At 34.0% G+C, this 24,268-nt stretch overlaps 1 protein-coding gene across 3 annotated transcripts in view; it reads left to right on the forward strand.

Moving 5' to 3' along the window:
- LOC106080223 (craniofacial development protein 2-like) overlaps positions 1–24,268 on the forward strand; it is a 48,058-nt gene that overhangs the window by 19,727 nt on the left and 4,063 nt on the right. For 2 of the 3 annotated variants that reach the window (XM_056035531.1, XM_056035533.1), the window contains exons 2-13: positions 2,351–2,407; positions 3,097–3,150; positions 5,426–5,519; positions 10,472–10,520; positions 11,845–11,881; positions 12,345–12,398; positions 14,526–14,619; positions 16,534–16,582; positions 17,905–17,941; positions 20,529–20,582; positions 22,943–23,066; positions 23,838–23,874. In XM_056035531.1, the coding sequence (XP_055891506.1) occupies positions 2,368–2,407; positions 3,097–3,150; positions 5,426–5,519; positions 10,472–10,520; positions 11,845–11,881; positions 12,345–12,398; positions 14,526–14,619; positions 16,534–16,582; positions 17,905–17,941; positions 20,529–20,582; positions 22,943–23,066; positions 23,838–23,874 (723 nt within the window). In that variant the 5' untranslated portion in view covers positions 2,351–2,367. The remainder of the gene's footprint in view (positions 1–2,350; positions 2,408–3,096; positions 3,151–5,425; positions 5,520–10,471; positions 10,521–11,844; positions 11,882–12,344; positions 12,399–14,525; positions 14,620–16,533; positions 16,583–17,904; positions 17,942–20,528; positions 20,583–22,942; positions 23,067–23,837; positions 23,875–24,268) is intronic. The other variant, XM_056035532.1, reaches the window with a different exon arrangement.

Genomic DNA, 24,268 nt, shown 5'->3' on the forward strand with positions numbered 1-24,268 from the left:
GAGCTTATGGGGCTTAAGGGACACCTTCCCCGCTTTGTGGGGGAATTCCTGAAAGACCGAAAATTTCAGGTTCGAGTGGGCAACTCCGCTTCTGACACTTATGACCAGGAAATGGGTGTACCCCAGGGCAGCATTCTGTCAGTCACCCTGTTCAACATTAAAATAAACAGCATAGAGTGCTCTTTGTATGTTGATGACTTTGTCATTTTTACTTATGGGAAAAACATGAACACCTTAGAAAGAAAATTACAGTTATGTTTAAACAAAATTCAAAATTGGGCAAATGATAATGGTTTTTAATTTTCTGACTCCAAAACAGTTAGTATGCATTTTTGTAATTTAAGGGGCCTCCACCCAGACCCTGAACTATTTATACACAAAACGAAGATCCCTGTCGTGAAAACTACACATTTTTAGGCCTCACCCTAGATTCCAAATTTAATTTTCTCCCCAACATTAAGGAACTTAAGAAGAAATGCCAAAAGTCATTAAACATACTTAGAGTACTCAGCCGTACGGACTGGGGAGCTGACAGAGATACCTTGCTGCTGCTATATCGGAGTCTAGACTATGGATCCATAATATATGGAGCAGCAAGGAAGTCTTATCTAAAAATACTGGAACCAATACAAAATGCTGCCCTTCGTCTCTGTCTCTGTGAGTTTCGTACATCACCTATTCCAAGTCTCCATGTGGAGGCTGGAGAACTCCCCATGGAAATAAGAATGAAAAAGCTTGCAATGCAGTATATAGTCAAGCTAAAATCCAACCCCACGAACCCTGCTTTCGACTCCATATTTAACCCCACAGAGGTAGAATTATACAATCGAAGGCCTAACGTCATACAGCCGTTGGGCCTTCGAATGAGAGAACCCATCCAAAATTTAACCCCACCCATTGACCAAATCTCTAAAATAGAAACCCCTCAGAATCCTCCTTGGCTTGTGAATAAACCCAAATTTAATTTATCCCTCCTTAATTTCAAAAAAGAAAATACAGACCCAAGCATACTACAAGTCCACTTTAGGGAACTGCGGGAGAGCTACAGAGATTGTGGCACCATCTACACAGACGGATCCAAAATAGATGGAAACAAAACAATCTCCCATAGACTCACCGATGCTGCTCCATCTTTATGGCCGAATTGCATGCAATATCGCTTGCACTTATGGCGTCAAAGCATCCGAAAGGAGGAAAATTATAATCTGCTCTGGCTCCAAATCTGCATTGCAAGCTTTGGGGCAGATGAAGACTGGCATTCCATGGTACATAAGAGCCTGAAGCTGTTGTACCAAATAACAGCCGACCATAGGGATGTCACCTTGATCTGTGTCCCCTCCCATGTGGGCATTGAGGGAAACGAAGCCGCAGACAGAGAAGCAAAGAGAGCCCTAAATCATGTGGTGTCAGGAACCCTAATTCCCTGCTCGGACCTGAGACAAAGTATTGCCTCTGCCACCTATCGAGAGTGGCAGGACCGATGGGAGGCTGAGACTCACAATAAACTCAGGCAGATTGTGGCAGATGTCAGGTGGCGGCCCACATCTAAGGGTCTGACAAGGCGTGGTAGCACGACCATGTCCAGACTTAGGATTGGCCACACCTACATCACATACTCTTTTGTGCTGAAGAGAGAGGAGCCCCCACTTTGTGAGTACTGTGACTGTCGGCTCACTGTGGAACATATCCTCATTGATTGCCCCAGATACCAGGATGTCAGGGAGAAATATTTTAGAGCCACTAACTTAAAAACACTATTCGACAATGTCGACCCTGGGAAGGTACTGGGGTTTATCCGGGAAGTGGGGCTATCTACGAAGATCTGATTTATGAATTTGTGAACATGTACTATTTACATTAGATTTTTACCAAATTATTAAATTTTTACTACCTTTACTATTTTAATTGTGAAGAGACCTTGATTTTAATGATTTAACTGCATAGAATTTAGCCGTTGCTATGTAGAGAGAGAGTAGTCCTTAAGGGACTGCAGGCACGACATGGCCTAAATTGTGCCGATGTGCCTAAAATCAAATCAAATCTTAGTCCTCAAGTTATAAAGCTATTTTCTGTTATCTTTCTTTAAACTAATTATTTAAAAAAAACAAAAAACATTTAATGACTTTACTATTCTTTACAAATATAACTGGTAATAGGGATTTGACCTAATCACAGATGACTAGGAATAGGGTTCCAGCCTATACACAGTTGACTTGGAATAGGGTTTTTGCCTATTCCCAGCTTGAGGGGCCTCTAAAAATATTTCTGCAAATCTTTTGCTTGCAGCTTGTAAAGAAATTTTAAGTGCAATTAATTTTGTCATAATTTCTTTCTATTTTATTTATTAAAGGTACTGGTAATAAAAAAATGGACCATCATCATGATAATATCTCAGCATCTAAAGATGGTGAGTCTTCAAAACTACACATACTAATCAGTCTTCCTCTTGTACTTCTTTATATTACTAAATGTCTTTTTCAATTAGACTGCACTATTCATGAAAACATATAGTCTATCTTCTATATCATATATATATATATATATATATATTTAAATATATTTTTTTGACAAACTATATAATTAACTACTAAGTTTAATAATGCTTATAAATTGCATTTGGATTTTGATTCTTTAGTAGTTCCAGTGAAACAAATATTCATTGGAAGAGGGGGATGATAAATATGAAGGCATGGAAGACTAGCTTCTTAGCAATCACACCTTCACCTATACCTTAGTCTGTTGGACCGTTGGGGCTCCACACAAGACCGTCCTTCTCTGTTCCTCTCTGTCTTTTGCCTTGGACAGAATCTCTCTCAATGGCAGTCCTGTCCATTCCTTTATGTTGTCTTCCCATTGCTTTCTGTCTTGTTCTTTTTTCTGGTATTGTTCCCTTTAGGAAGGTATTTGAAAGCCCAATGGACCATTAAATGGCCAAAGAATTTTACTTTGCATATTTTGACAGTAGTTAGCGTAGGACATATTAATTTATATTCATTGAATAGTTTTGATTATTAAGATGTAAATATACTTAGAATCTTCAATATGTTTATAAATTGTATTAACATTTTTATTCCTTATTATGTTTATTAAAACCAGAATCCAAATCAGGTACCCAGGAGATGGATGATAGAGCTAATGATGTCAGCCAAGGTAATATTTAGGCATTTTCTTAAAGCATCATTTGTTTGTTACAAAATATATCTAATTCTTCTTATGCATTTAATAGATCTTAAAACATTAGTAGAGCCCTATCAAAAACTAAAAACATAATTTTTTTGTATGCTGTGATAAGATCCTTGAGAAGTAAGACAAGGTATTCGAAAATTAATAAAATTAAAAATTAACTCGTACACAAAACAGCTTCCAAATGAGGTTTGTTTTTGCCAATGACATATTAATAATTCTATGAAGTTTATTTTTAATTTTCAGATTGCCATACCAGGCATTGATATTAAAACTATAAATTATTATCAAAGTACACCATTAATAGCATTTGTATTCCAAGTCACTTAATTCTGCATCTTATGGTCCATGTCAGTTGTTTTAGACATTACAGGTACTAAAGGATTAAATGATTAGGGTCATATTAATTTTGAAAAGACATGAATATAGTGCAGATCATAATAAGGACATTAAAAAAATTTGCTCTGAAAAAATTTAAAAAATTGATGATTCGCTCATTTATAAAATAGATTATACATAAATACACACATTCACCTGTGACACTTGCCAATGTCTAGATTTTAGAGGATCCACACATTTTTATTTTGGACACCAAAAAAAAAATTTCTTGTATCAGTTAAAACAAAAACACAAAATAAAATCTATGAACTTGTGGAAGTGCACAAATACAAATACTAAAGTAGATTTTAGTGGTACACAAGATGTGTTTCATACCAAATAAATTAACTATTATTATTGCTTCTGTTTGTTAAACACCTCTTGTTGAAATATGTGAACATTTTCTGTGGCTTTGCCCAATTACTGATAAAACTGGAGAAGGACTTTTGACTTCATTATAGAAACAAAATGGAAATAAAATATCTAAGAGGTTAGGGATAAGACAATGGTACGAATATGAACGGAAAAAAAAAGGATGTCTGCAAAAATGAATTTGAATTTTGGTAACGCGTCTTAATGAATTTTGTTTTCTAGAGCTAACTCTTAACATAGTTATTAGTTGCAACAAAATTTGAGTTGTAACTGAAACACCAAATACACAATGCTGTAAGTAGGAAGTTGTTAGGCTTGATGCATATAAATTAATTTAGGCCAATTTACGGATAGGCTTGCAGGGTCATTAGAATAGACAAGAGGCTCTTAAACTTTTTTCTTTACTCCAGGGATCTCTTTATATAGTTAAAATTCACTCACAGTGGTGTTTATCAAAATTACTCGGTATAATTTTTGCCTTAAATAAAATATTTAAAAAATGACTTGGATAAGTGTTATGATATTTTATGAGTGTATTTAGATTATGTTCGGCTCAATGCTTGTAAATAGCAATCCTAAATCTCCTCGAGAACAAATTTCTATAGCCAGTTACTTTGATTTGTTGACATTCGTTACAGCGCTGAATCCACTTTCATTCAAATAAGAAGACCTCAGAAAGCAGTTAACAACTTCTGCACCAAATTGTGTAAAATTGTTACCTTTCTTCATACAGTACACCCTACGGTCATCTGGGGTCAGTGGATCACAGTTTGAGAACCACTGAAATAGACCTTAAGAAACATTTTTGTCCTTTCAAGTAGTAATCTTATATTTCTGCTCTTCTTGTTCACTTCCCTTAAATTTTCTATTTTCAGTTCTACTACTCTAATTTCATCTTTTTTAAAAACCAAATGTAGTTATGAAATTGAATTTTAACTATATCTATTGTGAAATAAACTAGTTAGTATGAATCTCTTTGAGGACTAGGTGCATCAAAGTGAACAATTTATACTAATATATATGCATAGAAACTATATAAAAGGTTGAAACTTACATTTTTATAGGCTAATCAATAGCAATTTAAATACCAGTAAAAGCACAGTATTGATAGTTTTTTGTTTTTTTTTGTGATTTTTTTTTTTAAAGGAAATGTATAAAAAGTAGATATTATTGCAAAGTTGCTGTAAATGTATTATGTTGCTTGCAGGTTGTTTTTTGTTGTCACATATATATATAACTTGTAAGTCATTACATCTGAGTGGTTGACTGTTCTCTCTAGGAAGCTAGAAGAGAGATTTAAAAATTCCTTTATTCCACTTTCAGTCTGGGTGTTTCAGGCTAATCCGGCACCCAAGAAGTACCTAGGAGCATAATTTATCCAGCACTGATTGTGTAATGTAAAATGTGTTTGCATTTATATTCTAATTATTATATTGTCAAACTGATTTCCATGTGTTTGGACCAAAAAAAAAATAAAAAAATTTATCTTTAGGCTCAGCAAAGGATTATCATGATCATACAAGTATAAAGAAACAAAAACTTGATAGTGAAAGTGAACAAGAAATGGAAAATGACTCAAGCAGCAGGTAAGTTTTCAAATAGAGGGCAATTCTAAATTAATACCAGTATCAGGATTGGCTAGCCGGTGTTTTTTTAACAACCAATCAGATTAATTTGTTATTTTTATAAGATAATTTGTTTGTACTGATTTTTTAACGTGAGCTAGTGTTAGGTGAAAACTTCAACATGCCTGACAGTGAAATTGATGAAAGCAAACTCACTCTCTGCCCTAATCATAATCTGGACAATAAGGTCTACACTAGATCTATGATCTAGATCTAGTAGTTTTGTGATGCTTATCCAAGGTTAACATGGTTTAGAGTTACAGGGACAGAGAACACCTGTAAATATGCCCAAGAGATTAGCACCATGTAGACTGTTTTATGCTTTTTTTTAACCATTACTTTAGTTCTAATGGGTGGGTTACCTCAGTTTACATCAGGACTGTTTGATTCCTTTGATGCGGACACTTCTAACCCATACAACATCCTAAACACCATCCCGAACCAAACTCACCAACCACTAGCCAGATCCACTCCTGTTAAACCTAAATCTACTAAAATTAATACAACAGCCTCACTAAACAAACCTACTAAAGAAGTAATACCAAAATACCTTAAAACCTTAGTTATAAATTTTCAAAGCATTAGGAACAAAACAGCAGACTTAGAAATTTTATTAGAATGTGAGAAACCAGACATAATTGCAGGAACAGAAACTTGGCTGCATCCTGAAATTTATAATGCAGAAATTTTCAATAGTAATTATGAAATTTTTAGAAAAGATAGGGCTGATAATCATGGAGGAGTTCTTTTATCAATAAAAAACACTCTTATAGCAGAAGAAATTACCTTACCTAACTCAAAAAATGTAGAATCAACATTTTGTAAAATTAATACCACCTCAACATCCCTAATAATAGGCAGCATTTACAGACCACCAAATTCTAGTTTAGAATACATGCAGGAACTATGTAATCAGATTACTACACTTAAAGAGACAAATAAAAATGCAGTTTTTTGGATTATGGGTGATTTCAACCTACCTGATATAAATTGGAAAACACTAACCATAGATAAACACCAAAACCTTAAGGACATAAATGAGCTTTTCATAGAAACTTTACACAACCTAAGTTTAGATCAAATCATTAAAAAGCCAACTAGATTAAACAACACATTAGATCTCTTCTTAACCAACAGACCTGGATTAGTAGTTGATTATGAAATTATCCCTGGTCTATCAGACCATGAGATCATAAAAATACACAGTCAGATAAAAGCAGTAGCCAATACAAAACCCAAAAGAAAAATCTTACTCTGGAATAAATGTAACCTAACACAACTACACCAAGCTGCACTAAACTTTCAACAAACATTCTTATTAGAAAAAGACATTAACCAACCAGTCAATGACCTCTGGAATTTCATTAAAAACCATCTTAAAAGCATAATAGAAAATCATATACCAACTAAATACACATCAAACAAAATAAATAAATACTGGTTTAATAATAGACTAAAGAAGCTTTGTAAACAGAAGGAAAACCTCTATAGAAAATTTAAAGAAACTAATGCAGAAAGAGTTTACAAAAAGTATATAAAAATTAAACACTTAACCCAAAAAGTAAGCAGACAGCTGCAGAGTGAATACATAAACAATGTAATATCTAAAGATAACAACAAAAACCTATGGTCATACATTAAGTCTAAGAAAATGGAAACAACAGGCGTAGCGCCATTAAAAGATGAACATAACATAATACATAATGATAATGAAACTAAAGCAAACATTCTAAACAAATACTTTGCATCAGCATTCTCAGCCCCAGGAGACAAAGACATATTACTGAATTTGAACCAAGTAGACAACATAGAAGATATAGTAGTACAAGAAAATGGAATTCAAAAACTATTAGCCAACACCAAACCAAATAAAGCTTCTGGACCTGATGGTATTCCAGCTAGATTACTCAAAGAACTAAGTAATGAGCTAGCCCCAGTGTTCAAAATACTCTTTCAGCCTTCACTTAACCAGGGCAGAGTACCAAAGGACTGGAAAGAAGCTAATGTCACCCCCCTATTTAAAAAAGGAGAAAAATCTGACCCAGAGAACTACAGACCAGTATCACTTACCAGCATCACATGTAAAATCCTAGAACACATAATATGTAGCAACATCATAAACCACTTAGACAAACATAATGTCCTCACACCATACCAACATGGCTTTAGGAAATATAGATCATGTGAAACACAACTAATAGGACTAATTGATGATTTTTCAAAAGGTTTAGATAATAGTGAACAAATAGATGCTATCTTACTAGATTTTTCTAAGGCTTTTGACAAAGTTCACCACCATAGTTTGCTTAAAAAATTAAAATATTTCGGCATTAATGGTCCACTGCATCAGTGGATTAAAGACTTTCTGATAGGGAGAGAACAAACTGTAATAATAAATGGCTCTAAATCAACACCGATAACAGTAAACTCAGGTGTACCTCAAGGTACAGTCTTGGGTCCACTACTATTTTTAATTTACATAAATGATTTACCAAATTGCATTAGTTCAGGAACAAAAGTCAGATTATTTGCAGACGATTGCATAATATATAGAACAATAAAAACAACACAAGACACAGATATTTTACAAAGAGAATTAGATGAATTACAGAAATGGGAATCAAATTGGAGCATGTCTTTCCACCCAGAAAAATGTCAGTTGTTAAGAGTAACAAAAAAACTAAAACAAATTAATTCCACTTATCTTATTCATGGCAAACCAGTATCACAGACTAAAAACGCAAAATACCTAGGTGTTATAATAAATGAAAAACTATCATGGAATCCACATATTGATGAAACTACAAAAAAATCAAACAAAGCATTAGGATTTATTAAAAGAAATTTCTATAAATCAAATAAGAACATAAAACTAAAATGTTACTTAACCTTGGTTAGGCCAATAATAGAATATGCATCCTCCGTTTGGGACCCCTCAACTCAAGAAAACATTAAGAAACTGGAACAGACACAAAATAGAGCAGTGAGATTCATAACAAACGAATATTCACATTTGACTAGAGGAACACCTTTAGTAAAATCACTAAATTTAGAAAGCCTTCAGGACAGAAGGCTCAAAAGTAAAGTAGCAATCATACATAAAACACTGAACCATAATCTTCAAATACAAAAACAAAATTTAATAAAATACTCTGAAAGACACAAAGATAAAGGCACATTCCTCGTCCCATATGCTAGGACAAATTTGTACAAATACTCCTTCTTCCCTAGTGCTATTAGAGCATGGAATGGGTTGCCTGAGCTAGCCAGGAAAACCAGTGACTTGGCAGAATTTAAGTCATTGGTTAATATGCATGACTAAATGCATGACGCGTAGGACGTAATCATCTTCTTTTTTGAAGTAACGTCTGTATTATATAAGATAAGATAAGATAATGTTTGTCAGGGAGCCTAAATAAATGGGTGGCTGACTCTGTGGCCAAAATAAAGGCATTTTATTTCCATGATATTGGAAAAGGGGGGGGGGGGAGGAGAGAAAAGTAGTAGAATAATGTGACAAAAGTGTCTAAAGTGTCCATGAGCCTTGTTTCCCCAAACACAAGTATTAGGACTTTAGGACTTATTCAGGCCTAAACCTTCTTTAAAAACTCTTACATTTTTAATTCTGTTCTGTTTTGAAAAAATGTGTGCATAAATTTTTGTCCCTAAATCAAGCAAATTACCTTAGCTTATTTTAATACATGTTAATATTTTTATTGGATTTTATAAGATTGTATTAGTTTATTCATTTTTCTTCAATAATATATATAGTTTTGTTTATGTAAAGTAATTAGTTTATTTGTTATAAATTTTTTTGTAATAATGTTCAGTTAGTAAAAATTGCTCAGTCTTCTTGGCATCACCACCTTGCAGCAATGCACTTCCAAGCGAACTAACCTCTAGACCATAGACATGTCTAGAAAGCATCCTTCTAATCAACAGTATTTCACCAGTATGCAATTACCACCCTCTTTGGATGATTGTACCCTATTTCCACACAATGAACATGATCTCCAGCTTGCTGTCAATGGATTAATGCCATTTTTGGTTTAACTATAAACCTTTGGAAAAACAGAAGTCACCCAATAAAACCTACACAACCTCCAAAGATCGCTGTGAATGGACACTCCCTTAACACGGTAGACGACTTGATATATCAGGGAAGCATGGTATCAAACGTTAGTGATGAAGCACGTGCATTAAATAATCATGAGAACCTTGAGATATGAGTTATCAAGCTGATGTATGTTGTTAAGTGCAGGCCACATAGCTATTCTTTAACTGTTTGACCACATGAACCTTCCTAGTAAATCATTTATCGTGTGATTCTAGTCTGAGGCTTTTGTGAATATCATTTCTTGATGTGCTCGACTAGTCCTTTATTGTTTACATAGCTTCTTATATCAAATCACTCTAAATGAGTATCTGTCTGGAACAAATTTTGAACACATTATTTTCAAATCATTGGAACTTAAAACAATTATTTATTGTATCCTACAAAACATAAATCCATTTAAAAGTAACCAGTGTAGTCAAAAAATTATTGGTAACTAATTAAGAATTTGTTTGATACCAAAAAAGGGAAATTAATTCTTAAGTAGTCACAGATATGGCTAAAAATGTGTGGGGTTTAGTTTGTCTCCTTAGATAATTGTGTGTGTCATTTCTCCCACACCCATTCTCAGATCAATGAAAAAAATTGGCCAATTAGTCAATTAATTGTTGGTAATTAATTACTTTGTTCGATATCAAAAAGCATATAACTATAACTACTACATTATTGAGATATTTATTGATACATGTTAATTTCTTCCCCTCAGAAAATAATTCAGGCATCTAAAAAATGAGAAAAGAGTTAATGTAAGCTTTTTTCTAATTTTAGTTTTTATTTTCCTTGTAATCTTTGCTTACAGGATCGTCTCTGATGTGGACCGGAAAAAATGTATTCGTTTAAAAGATTATGTAAGTTTTGTTGATTTTTCCATCTAGTAAAGCCATTTACATTAATATTTCTATTAACAACCATCTTTAATAGTTAATTTTTAACCTTGCCCTTTAATAAGATTTGTTGGTGTTTAAGGTATAAACACCCCCCCCCCCCCCCCCCCCCCCCCCCCCCAAAAAAAAAAAAAAAGTACATCAATCAATCTAGTTGTTGGCAAAAAATCAAAATAAGATCCCATCAACTCTTCTCTAAATTTTTTTTTATCTCCTTGGGCAATGGTTGGAGAACCCAGTTCTATCTCTTTTTTGTTTGCTTAAAGAATTTTGTTTTTGGTGGTTTATTTTGAGGCTGATGCTTCACTTAAAGCTGTCATTATTTCTTGCATATTCTGTAGTCTGTTAGATAATAGGGTTATGTCATCAGTGAATTCCTGATCCTACAGCTTTTGTGTGAAAGACCATTGGATTCCTTTCCCTCAGCCAAGTTAGTATTAGAAGGAACTGGTAGTGGTTTGACTCCTAATGTGACTGTGAATTCCTCTAACAGTTTGCCATTGTGGACTACTTGGCTGGTGAAACCATCATTAAAAACAACTCGCACTTGGGCTCCTATTTGAGAAAATTATTCCTAAGAAAGTTATAAAGATTTTAAGCATACAGAAATCACCCTCTTTTTCATAATTTATCATTTTACCATCACAAAGAAGATATAAGACACCATTCACAAAAACAAATAGGCATATTCTTTAAATCATTTGAAAATTGAATCGTTGAACATTATGTAACTAAATATTTTAAATTTAGCATGCAACGCTAAAGAGAAACTTGGGGGGTATGAACGTATATCTAGTATGCTTTCATACAAGTGTTTGCTCTAATTATGTATTGTTTTTTGAAATGCAGAATGTCAAACAAATTTCCTCATGGAAAATAAAGATTATTATTATTATAATTATTAAATTTTTCGATGATTATTATTTTATTTGGTATCAATATCCAGCTAGTTTCTCTCTTAATACTAGGCCTTTTCAAAGTAAACAAATGTTGTATAAAGGGGAGATAGCCATTTGACACATTTTTACACAATTATTCTGAGTCTGGATATTTGGTCAGCACATCCAACCTGTTCTTATTATTCTGTTGTTTTTTTTATAGCTTTTATATAGCGCTACTTTCATACTTTCCTACAGTTTTGGTAGATCCTAAAATGACTCCTGTATACATTAATATAATTTTGTAGGGCCCAAAATATGACAACTGCTTTGTTTACTGTATTAAAAGTATATGACTAACTCTAATAAAGAAGATTGACTAAATCTTACTCTTTATCACCAATTTACAGAGGGCACAAGGGAAGAAACCTTTCAATGCAATTTCTGGTAAGCTCTTTTCCTTTTTTTAAAATAATTTTTCTTTATTGAGAATTACCTTTACCTATCCCTTAGTCTATTTGACCATTGGGGCATCTATTCTTCGACTGTCTTTCTCAATTCCTCTCTGTATTTGCCTTAGAACCTCTTTCAAAGGCAGGCCTGTCCATTCTTTTATGTTTTCCTCCCATCGTTTTCTCTGACTGAGAATATGAAATAAAAAAGTTTGAATACACAAGCTACACATTTTAATGTTTCAGAGTTAACCAAAAAGGGACACATTAGTGCGTTTCAAAAAAAGACAACTTCTGTACCTTTAAATTTTGGATACAAAAGAGGAGTAGATTAACATGGGACATATTTATTTATGATTAACAGTTTTGATTATTCGGATGTAAATATACTTAGAATCTTTAATATATTTATAAATTGTAATAACATTTTTATTCCTTATTATGTTTATTAAAACCAGAATCCAAATCAGGTACCCAGGAGATGGATGATAGAGCTAATGATGTCAGCCAAGGTAATATTTAGGCATTTTCTTAAAGCATCATTTGTTTGTTACAAAATATATCTAATTCTTCTTATGCATTTAATAGATCTTAAAACATTAGTAGAGCCCTATCAAAAACTTAAAACATAATTTTTTTGTATGCTGTGATAAGATCCTGGAGAAGTAAGACAAGGTATTCGAAAATGTGTCTTCCAGAAAGCATGCATTAGATCAGTGATTTCCAAAGTGGTCTATATAGACCCCCATGGGTCTTTGCCTACTTCCAATGGGTCTATGGAAAAAAAAAATTGGGGGGTCTGTGAAATGTCTTTGATACTGGATCTCATCTAAATTTCATTTCCCATTAATGACCATTAATAAAATTAAAAATTAACTCGTACACAAAACAGCTTCCAAATGAGGTTTGTTTTTGCCAATGACATATTAATAATTCTATGAAGTTTATTTTTAATTTTCAGATTGCCATACCAGGCATTGATATTAAAACTAAAAATTATTATCAAAGTACACCATCAATAGCATTTGTATTCCAAGTCACTTAATTCTGCATCTTATGGTCCATGTCAGTTGTTTTAGACATTACAGGTACAAAAGGATTAAATGATTAGGGTCATATTAATTTTGAAAAGACATGAATATAGTGCAGATCATAAAAAGGACATTAAAAAAATTTGCTCTGAAAAAATTTTTTAAATTGATGATTCGCTCATTTGTAAAATAGATTATACATACATACACACATTCACCTGTGACACTTGCCAATGTCTAGATTTTAGAGGATCCACACATTTTTATTTTGGACACCAAAAAAAAAAAATTTCTTGTATCAGTTAAAACAAAAACACAAAATAAAATCTATGAACTTGTGGAAGTGCACAAATACAAATACTAAAGTAGATTTTAGTGGTACACAAGATGTGTTTCATACCAAATAAATTAACTATTATTATTGCTTCTGTTTGTTAAACACCTCTTGTTGAAATATGTGAACATTTTCTGTAGCTTTGCCCAATTACTGATAAAACTGGAGAAGGACTTTTGACTTCATTATAGAAACAAAATGGAAATAAAATATCTAAGAGGTTAGGGATAAGACAATGGTACGAATATGAACGAAAACTTATGCCTTAGATAAAATATTTAAAAAATGACTTGGATAAGTGTTATGATATTTTATGAGTGTATTTAGATTATGTTCGGCTCAATGCTTGTAAATAGCAATCCTAAATCTCCTCGAGAACAAATTTCTATAGCCAGTTACTTTGATTTGTTGACATTCGTTACAGCGCTGAATCCACTTTCATTCAAATAAGAAGACCTCAGAAAGCAGTTAACTTCTGCACCAAATTGTGTAAAATTGTTACCTTTCTTCATACAGTACACCCTACGGTCATCTGGGGTCAGTGGATCACAGTTTGAGAACCACTGAAATAGACCTTAAGAAACATTTTTGTCCTTTCAAGTAGTAATCTTATATTTCTGCTCTTCTTGTTCACTTCCCTTAAATTTTCTATTTTCAGTTCTACTACTCTAATTTCATCTTTTTTAAAAACCAAATGTAGTTATGAAATTGAATTTTAACTATATCTATTGTGAAATAAACTAGTTAGTATGAATCTCTTTGAGGACTAGGTGCATCAAAGTGAACAATTTATACTAATATATATGCATAGAAACTATATAAAAGGTTGAAACTTACATTTTTATAGGCTAATCAATAGCAATTTAAATACCAGTAAAAGCACAGTATTGATAGTTTTTTGTTTTTTTTGTGATTTTTTTTTTTAAAGGAAATGTATAAAAAGTAGATATTATTGCAAAGTTGCTGTAAATGTATTATGTTGCTTGCAGGTTGTTTTTTGTTGTCACATATATATATAACTTGTAAGTCATTACATCTGAGTGGTTGACTGTTCTCTCTAGGAAGCTAGAAGAGAGATTTAAAAATTCCTTTATTCCACTTTCAGTCTGGGTGTTTCAGGCTAATCCGGCACCCAAGAAGTACCTAGGAGCATAATTTATCCAGCACTGATTGTGTAATGTAATATGTGTTTGCATTTATATACTAATTATTATATTGTCAAACTGATTTCCATGTGTTTGGACCAAAAAAAAAATAAAAAAATTTATCTTTAGGCTCAGCAAAGGATTATCATGATCATACAAGTATAAAGAAACAAAAACTTGATAGTGAAAGTGAACAAGAAATGGAAAATGACTCAAGCAGCAGGTAAGTTTTCAAATAGAGGGCAATTCTAAATTAATACCAGTATCAGGATTGGCTAGCCGGTGTTTTTTTAACAACCAATCAGATTAATTTGTTATTTTTATAAGATAATTTGTTTGTACTGATTTTTTAACGTGAGCTAGTGTTAGGTGAAAACTTCAACATGCCTGACAGTGAAATTGATGAAAGCAAACTCACTCTCTGCCCTAATCATAATCTGGACAATAAGGTCTACACTAGATCTATGATCTAGATCTAGTAGTTTTGTGATGCTTATCCAAGGTTAACATGGTTTAGAGTTACAGGGACAGAGAACACCTGTAAATATGCCCAAGAGATTAGCACCATGTAGACTGTTTTATGCTTTTTTTTAACCATTACTTTAGTTCTAATGTTTGTCAGGGAGCCTAAATAAATGGGTGGCTGACTCTGTGGCCAAAATAAAGGCATTTTATTTCCATGATATTGGAAAAGGGGGGGGGGGGGGGGGGGGAGGAGAGAAAAGTAGTAGAATAATGTGACAAAAGTGTCTAAAGTGTCCATGAGCCTTGTTTCCCCAAACACAAGTATTAGGACTTTAGGACTTATTCAGGCCTAAACCTTCTTTAAAAACTCTTACATTTTTAATTCTGTTCTGTTTTGAAAAAATGTGTGCATAAATTTTTGTCCCTAAATCAAGCAAATTACCTTAGCTTATTTTAATACATGTTAATATTTTTATTGGATTTTATAAGATTGTATTAGTTTATTCATTTTTCTTCAATAATATATATAGTTTTGTTTATGTAAAGTAATTAGTTTATTTGTTATAAATTTTTTTGTAATAATGTTCAGTTAGTAAAAATTGCTCAGTCTTCTTGGCATCACCACCTTGCAGCAATGCACTTCCAAGCGAACTAACCTCTAGACCATAGACATGTCTAGAAAGCATCCTTCTAATCAACAGTATTTCACCAGTATGCAATTACCACCCTCTTTGGATGATTGTACCCTATTTCCACACAATGAACATGATCTCCAGCTTGCTGTCAATGGATTAATGCCATTTTTGGTTTAACTATAAACCTTTGGAAAAACAGAAGTCACCCAATAAAACCTACACAACCTCCAAAGATCGCTGTGAATGGACACTCCCTTAACACGGTAGACGACTTGATATATCAGGGAAGCATGGTATCAAACGTTAGTGATGAAGCACGTGCATTAAATAATCATGAGAACCTTGAGATATGAGTTATCAAGCTGATGTATGTTGTTAAGTGCAGGCCACATAGCTATTCTTTAACTGTTTGACCACATGAACCTTCCTAGTAAATCATTTATCGTGTGATTCTAGTCTGAGGCTTTTGTGAATATCATTTCTTGATGTGCTCGACTAGTCCTTTATTGTTTACATAGCTTCTTATATCAAATCACTCTAAATGAGTATCTGTCTGGAACAAATTTTGAACACATTATTTTCAAATCATTGGAACTTAAAACAATTATTTATTGTATCCTACAAAACATAAATCCATTTAAAAGTAACCAGTGTAGTCAAAAAATTATTGGTAACTAATTAAGAATTTGTTTGATACCAAAAAAGGGAAATTAATTCTTAAGTAGTCACAGATATGGCTAAAAATGTGTGGGGTTTAGTTTGTCTCCTTAGATAATTGTGTGTGTCATTTCTCCCACACCCATTCTCAGATCAATGAAAAAAATTGGCCAATTAGTCAATTAATTGTTGGTAATTAATTACTTTGTTCGATATCAAAAAGCATATAACTATAACTACTACATTATTGAGATATTTATTGATACATGTTAATTTCTTCCCCTCAGAAAATAATTCAGGCATCTAAAAAATGAGAAAAGAGTTAATGTAAGCTTTTTTCTAATTTTAGTTTTTATTTTCCTTGTAATCTTTGCTTACAGGATCGTCTCTGATGTGGACCGGAAAAAATGTATTCGTTTAAAAGATTATGTAAGTTTTGTTGATTTTTCCATCTAGTAAAGCCATTTACATTAATATTTCTATTAACAACCATCTTTAATAGTTAATTTTTAACCTTGCCCTTTAATAAGATTTGTTGGTGTTTAAGGTATAAACACCCCCCCCCCCCCCCCCCCCCCCCCCCCCAAAAAAAAAAAAAAGTACATCAATCAATCTAGTTGTTGGCAAAAAATCAAAATAAGATCCCATCAACTCTTCTCTAAATTTTTTTTTATCTCCTTGGGCAATGGTTGGAGAACCCAGTTCTATCTCTTTTTTGTTTGCTTAAAGAATTTTGTTTTTGGTGGTTTATTTTGAGGCTGATGCTTCACTTAAAGCTGTCATTATTTCTTGCATATTCTGTAGTCTGTTAGATAATAGGGTTATGTCATCAGTGAATTCCTGATCCTACAGCTTTTGTGTGAAAGACCATTGGATTCCTTTCCCTCAGCCAAGTTAGTATTAGAAGGAACTGGTAGTGGTTTGACTCCTAATGTGACTGTGAATTCCTCTAACAGTTTGCCATTGTGGACTACTTGGCTGGTGAAACCATCATTAAAAACAACTCGCACTTGGGCTCCTATTTGAGAAAATTATTCCTAAGAAAGTTATAAAGATTTTAAGCATACAGAAATCACCCTCTTTTTCATAATTTATCATTTTACCATCACAAAGAAGATATAAGACACCATTCACAAAAACAAATAGGCATATTCTTTAAATCATTTGAAAATTGAATCGTTGAACATTATGTAACTAAATATTTTAAATTTAGCATGCAACGCTAAAGAGAAACTTGGGGGGTATGAACGTATATCTAGTATGCTTTCATACAAGTGTTTGCTCTAATTATGTATTGTTTTTTGAAATGCAGAATGTCAAACAAATTTCCTCATGGAAAATAAAGATTATTATTATTATAATTATTAAATTTTTCGATGATTATTATTTTATTTGGTATCAATATCCAGCTAGTTTCTCTCTTAATACTAGGCCTTTTCAAAGTAAACAAATGTTGTATAAAGGGGAGATAGCCATTTGACACATTTTTACACAATTATTCTGAGTCTGGATATTTGGTCAGCACATCCAACCTGTTCTTATTATTCTGTTGTTTTTTTTATAGCTTTTATATAGCGCTACTTTCATACTTTCCTACAGTTTTGGTAGATCCTAAAATGACTCCTGTATACATTAATATAATTTTGTAGGGCCCAAAATATGACAACTGCTTTGTTTACTGTATTAAAAGTATATGACTAACTCTAATAAAGAAGATTGACTAAATCTTACTCTTTATCACCAATTTACAGAGGGCACAAGGGAAGAAACCTTTCAATGCAATTTCTGGTAAGCTCTTTTCCTTTTTTTTAAATAATTTTTCTTTATTGAGAATTACCTTACCTTTACCTATCCCTTAGTCTGTTTGACCATTGGGGCACCTATTCTTCGACCGTCTTTCTCCATTCCTCTCTGTATTTGCCTTAGAACCTCTTTCAAAGGCAGGCCTGTCCATTCTTTTATGTTTTCCTCCCATCGTTTTCTCTGACTGAGAATATGAAATAAAAAAGTTTGAATACACAAGCTACACATTTTAATGTTTCAGAGTTAACCAAAAAGGGACACATTAGTGCGTTTCAAAAAAAGACAACTTCTGTACCTTTAAATTTTGGATACAAAAGAGAGGAGTAGATTAACATGGGACATATTTATTTATGATTTAACAGTTTTGATTATTCGGATGTAAATATACTTAGAATCTTTAATATTGTTGTAACTTCAGTGGCGGACTGAAAGGGTTAATGTGTGTGTGGCCTACTGATACACACGACTAAGGCCAATCACACAGGTCAACAGCTGTCGATAGACAAGGGACAGTACTGCTAGTTCACGCAAGTATGACCTTTGTTGTGGTCATGTGATCAAGAGCCTTCACGGTCGAGAGACACAGTGTGTTTACAAAGACAGTTGAGTCCAGAACAGCAAGGCGTAAGGACTGTGGTACCTTTGGTACCTTCAAAAATGTAGCTGTACGAGCTAGAGTGAGACTTGTTAAGTTAGGCAGTCCTATTGTGTTAAAGCATTTGAATTTGATGTAGCCAATCTGAGTTGAATTGGCTGTTGATGTAATTGTCATTAAATCGCCACTTTGTTACTAGAAGCTCTTGTTGTCAAGTTCTTGAGTTAGATGTGCTGTTGTGTTGTTGTTAAGTAGTGTTTGCGGAAGGCCTGGTGGAGAAGATCGTAACACTGGTGTCAGAAGTGGGATTTCTCATGGCTTCTGTGAAACTGCTTGCTGAACTTGATCTAAAAGAATTGAAACAAGAGCTTCGGTGTCGTGGACTGAAATGCTTTGAAAGAAACAAGGAAACCCTAAGAGAACGCCTTCGACAAGACTTGCTGGACGAAGATGAAGACCCCAACTCATATCTGTTCGAAGTACAACCAGATATCAGAGAGCTCATGAACGCCGTGAATGAATGGATGGACTCGTTCCTGGTACAGCTGGGTACGAAGCCGGAAGAGGTCAACGAGCAGGTCTGTACCATAGTTAAACAGATAGGTATCAGTACCTCGCTAAACAACTCTGATGAAACGTTTGTTGCCATATTGAACAAGACAGAGGAACAGATGGCTACCATGTCAAGAGGTATTAGCAATCCGTTACTCAACGGAGACGCTGTTGATGGTAGCGCTGTCTATGGCCGCGATAGCGAGCCTTGCAAGATTGGCTCTCATGACAAGAAGCCTGACATTTGTTGTGACAATGCTGAGCACAGATCTGAGCATGTCAACGTGATTCCTGCCTGCACCCAGGCGTTCAACAAGAAATGCGCCTCACAGGGGGAGTGCGAGCTCCGGAAGACTTTCCAACAAAGTCTTCACCAAACGGACGTTTGTCCTGATACCAGTATCAGCAAGAGAAGCGCTGATGGTGGTGTAACAGATGGATTTGTGCACTTGGAATGTTACCCACGTGCACCACAGACATGTCTTTCAGACACACTTGAAGATTATGCAGTGTTTGACAACCTGGTCTCCTGGGGGCCCACGGTGCATCGAGAAAGCCTGCTGAAGCAACGTATAAGACCAACGGTCCTGATGAACAATGCCATGACATCAAGTGCTTCGCTACTTGCCACGAGGCTGCGATCTGTGGCGACTGAGAGAAAGGCCAGAAAACGTACACGGCTTCCTCTCAACCAAAGGAAGACCAACTGGTGCAGGAGAAAGCGACACACACAGGTTGCACTGCAGATGGCCCCATTGAGGTGGCAATACAAGCCCACTGCCGCTCCCACCGATAGACCCCCACCTGCGTCTATGAACCTTCAACGCCCATGTCGTGAGGTAGATTTTGTCCGGGACGGACAAATCTAAGAAGGGGGCAATGTTGTAACTTCAGTGGCGGACTGAAAGGGTTAATGTGTGTGTGGCCTACTGATACACACGACTAAGGCCAATCACACAGGTCAACAGGTCAATGGCTGTCGATAGACAAGGGACAGTACTGCTAGTTCACGCAAGTATGACCTTTGTTGTGGTCATGTGATCAAGAGCCTTCACGGTCGAGAGACACAGTGTGTTTACAAAGACAGTTGAGTCCAGAACAGCAAGGCGTAAGGACTGTGGTACCTTTGGTACCTTCGAAAATGTAGCTGTACGAGCTAGAGTGAGACTTGTTAAGTTAGGCAGTCCTATTGTGTTAAAGCATTTGAATTTGATGTAGCCAATCTGAGTTGAATTGGCTGTTGATGTAATTGTCATTAAATCGCCACTTTGTTACTAGAAGCTCTTGTTGTCAAGTTCTTGAGTTAGATGTGCTGTTGTGTTGTTGTTAAGTAGTGTTTGCGGAAGGCCTGGTGGAGAAGATCGTAACAATATATTTATAAATTGTAATAACATTTTTATTTCTTATTATGTTTATTAAAACCAGAATCCAAATCAGGTACCCAGGAGATGGATGATAGAGCTAATGATGTCAGCCCAGGTAATATTTAGGCATTTTCTTAAAGCATCATTTGTTTGTTACAAAATATATCTAATTCTTCTTATGCATTTAAATAGATCTTAAAACATTAGTAGAGCCCTATCAAAAACTTAAAACATAATAATTTTTTTGTGTTGTGATATGATCCTAGAGAGGTAACAGACAAGGTATTTGAAAATGTGCCTTCCAGAAAACTTGCATTAGATCAGTGATTTCCAAAGTGGTCTGTATAGACACCACCCCCCGGATCTATTTTTGATAGTGGATCTCATTTTTAAGCATGTCAAGTCTTTAAATATTATTTCCCATTAATGACCATAAAAAAATTAACCCATGCACAATATGATTTCTACCTTAGTTAATCCCTTGAATGTTAACCCTGTTAGTCAAATGATTTTTTTTTTATTTCAAATTTAAACATCTTATTTAAAATAGTTTAATAGTGTCTACATAAAAGTAATATTGTATATGACCGAGTCTAAAAAGAACTGTAGACATTACAATTTGTTTCATTCAGTTCTTGACGAAAATAAGCCATTGTCTATGACTCTATATGCTTTTTATGCCACAAAGTTTTAGGTTATGTCGCTATGAAACTATTTAATCTGGCACATTATTTGAAACAATACCAACATGATAAAATAGATTATAGAGATTTGAAATACTTTCAAACATTCAAAGATAGAGTTCAGAATAGAACAACAGTGGAAAAAAGAGAAAAAGTTATTGAGAAAACTGCACACTGTGGGCAAAAAATTGCTTTTGTGAGCCACTGAAGAGGTTTTAAAACTAGTTTTCCTATATCTGATATCATTTTTTTTAAATTCTCTAAGCAACAAAACAGTTCAAAGATTTAATGGTAAAATAAGTCAAGATACTAAAAGATTTTTATGTAATTATTTGCAAGCGACATACTACAAAAAAAAAAACTGGACTAGTTAACGTCGCCTTATAATATTACATTATAATTATCATATGTTTCCTTTGTTATAAACCATGAAATCCATATAGAAAAGCTCTTTGCCTGAAACTTTTTATCAATTGATCTTTTACACTGAAATATGATAGTCTTGAAAGTTCTGAAAATATTTTTTCTCTTTTCTGAGTTCTTGAACACTAATTATCCAAATTTAAAACAAAAATATAATTAAGCAGTCATCGGACATAATATATTTAATGGACTGTTTCATAAATTTAATGAGGTTATCTTGCAGGCCACGACTAGATGATAACCTAATTGTGATCAAACAAAGTTATAATCTCAGTGTTTCTAATGAGTATATAATAAATGAATCATTAGACAGGATGAATTTTCACAATTTCCATAGTTAAAACAGTCAAACATTTTCTGAAAGGTTTAAATATTAAAACTAACCAAAGTGAAGTCCAATAATGAAATTTTAATAAGAAAGTTACATGTTGTTTATGTTGCTTTTGTTTAGTCAATTCATGTAATGCATATTACATTTTATTTTGCTTCATAAATGCAGGGGGTCTACCTAAAACTGGAAAACATGGCAAGGGGTTTTCACCAGATGTTTTTAGATGGTTTTTGGGTGACATTGGGTTCATATTATAATGCTATATGTATATATAGTTCGTCCATCGTGGTTCGATGATGACCACTTTGTCATCCAGGGGGCTGAGGGCTTTGCACTGGGGTTTTATGCCTCCTCATGTGGTTGGTGAGACCTATGTGAGCCCTGAATGTTCGGCCACACACTGGGCAGGTTTTTCCAGCTGGAGCTAGTGTCGTTTATCTTGCTTTTCTTTTCTGGCATTTTTCTTCTGCCAGCGTTGTTCTTTTTTCCTCAGCAACCTGTGCGCAGGTTTTCACAGCGCGACGCCATGATGCTCTGTCATGTGCCTCTGTCTCCCAGGTGCCAGGGTTTATGCTGAACGCCTTCAGAGAAGCTTTGAGGGTGTCCCTGAAGCGCTTTCTTTGACCACCTTGCGAGCGATTTCCTTCGCTTAGTTGGCCATACAAGAGTCGTTTAGGGATGCAGTTGTTTTCCATTCTGTAGACGCTATATGCTATATGTAGGCATTATCAGGATGCATTCTTTTATGTTTATACCTCTCTCGTAAATGAAGTTTAATACATATAATAACAACACCACATATGTAATACAATACACATTCCTTGAATAATTAGTAATAACTTACTATCTGGTACCAAGCTTAACCACTTTATAAAAACTATATAGTGACTCTTACAATAACTTTCTAAGTGACTACCTTCAATGACTGCCCCTTACTGACTGCTCTTACTGACTGTTATCAAGTAACTTAGCTCAAGGTTAAAAGTGTTCACCTTTAGAAACCATGAATTATGAATTTCACTCATAATATCAAAATAGGCAATCAAGTGGATGGACCCAACAATGAGGAGGTGACAGAGTCTACAGGACAAAAAAGTTTGGAAACCTCTGCATTAGATCCTGGCATAAAGAGTGATGTTTCGCAAAGTGACCCAAGTACCGGGTAAGTTCTCAAATAAAATGTATATTTAAATTGACATTATGTAAGCACCAGTATCAATATATTTGGCAGGAAATGTCATATTAAGCATTACCTATTCCTTATTTAGATGCAATGCAGGTTTCAAATAATGTAATGTGCCAATTTGTTTAAACACATAGTAAAATTTTTTAAAAATATTAAAAGCCTTTCCGTTTACTGTGATTCAGTGTAATACAATTTTATTGTTTAAAAGCGTTGTGGAGTGTAAATTAAAATTCAACATGAACACCTTTTAACTTGCTTCACACTTTACACACTTTCATGAGCTGTAAGAAAACATTCTCAATTTCTAGACTGCTATATTATATATAATAGAATTTCCTGCTTTGTCATATCCTTGCAACTGGACAGGAAATTGATTAGATATGACTTGGCTGGTGATTGCCGTATCAATCTTTTAGAAAAGAATACATGCACACTTAAACAATCAAGAACATTTAGATATGTTTTATCAAGCTGATGGGCATCACGATGTAAGTAATGATAATGATGGGAAATAATGATAAATGCCTAAGCCACATGCAACTTTTTACTATTTAGATACATGTATATAACTGATCACAAGAGACTTGCCCTTATCTAGAAAGTGAGATGTAAGGGCATTTGGCAGTGTCATTTCTTGATATGCTTATTATTATTAAAGCGACTTGAGCTGACCCCATTGTTTTGTTGTATAAAAATAGTATTTTAATCAAGTATTCATATGTTATATTTATTTTTTTGAAAATACAGTCCAAGAGATGTATACAGAGAACAGATATCTCCTAAGGTTAGTTTCACTATTAATATTAGACATGAAACCATCTTAATTAATATTACATGAAAGATCATTTCATTAGTAGTCAATGGACAGTTTCAAATTTCATTGCTTAAATGCTAAAGACGGTGTGAAAGTAAGTATATGTAACATGAAGCTCTTCAAAATCGACTCTAGCAGCTGGGAAATATAGTGCAAATTTAATGCTTATAGCTGACAGTGGGAAGAGGCTTGCAGCATAGGTGACATTGTAGTCATTTGGTCTTAGGACAGGGGACTCCAGAACACGAGACTGTGTTAGTATAATGAGTTAGATTTTGTTTACAAATATTATTACTAAAGTCTAGTACTTTTATTTCAACTTGTATCAACTGGATATTTTCTATATTGTAGATAAAGTTATATT

This window comes from Biomphalaria glabrata, chromosome 7 (assembly GCF_947242115.1).
Source record: "Biomphalaria glabrata chromosome 7, xgBioGlab47.1, whole genome shotgun sequence".
In the NCBI taxonomy this organism is placed as follows: domain Eukaryota; kingdom Metazoa; phylum Mollusca; class Gastropoda; family Planorbidae; genus Biomphalaria; species Biomphalaria glabrata.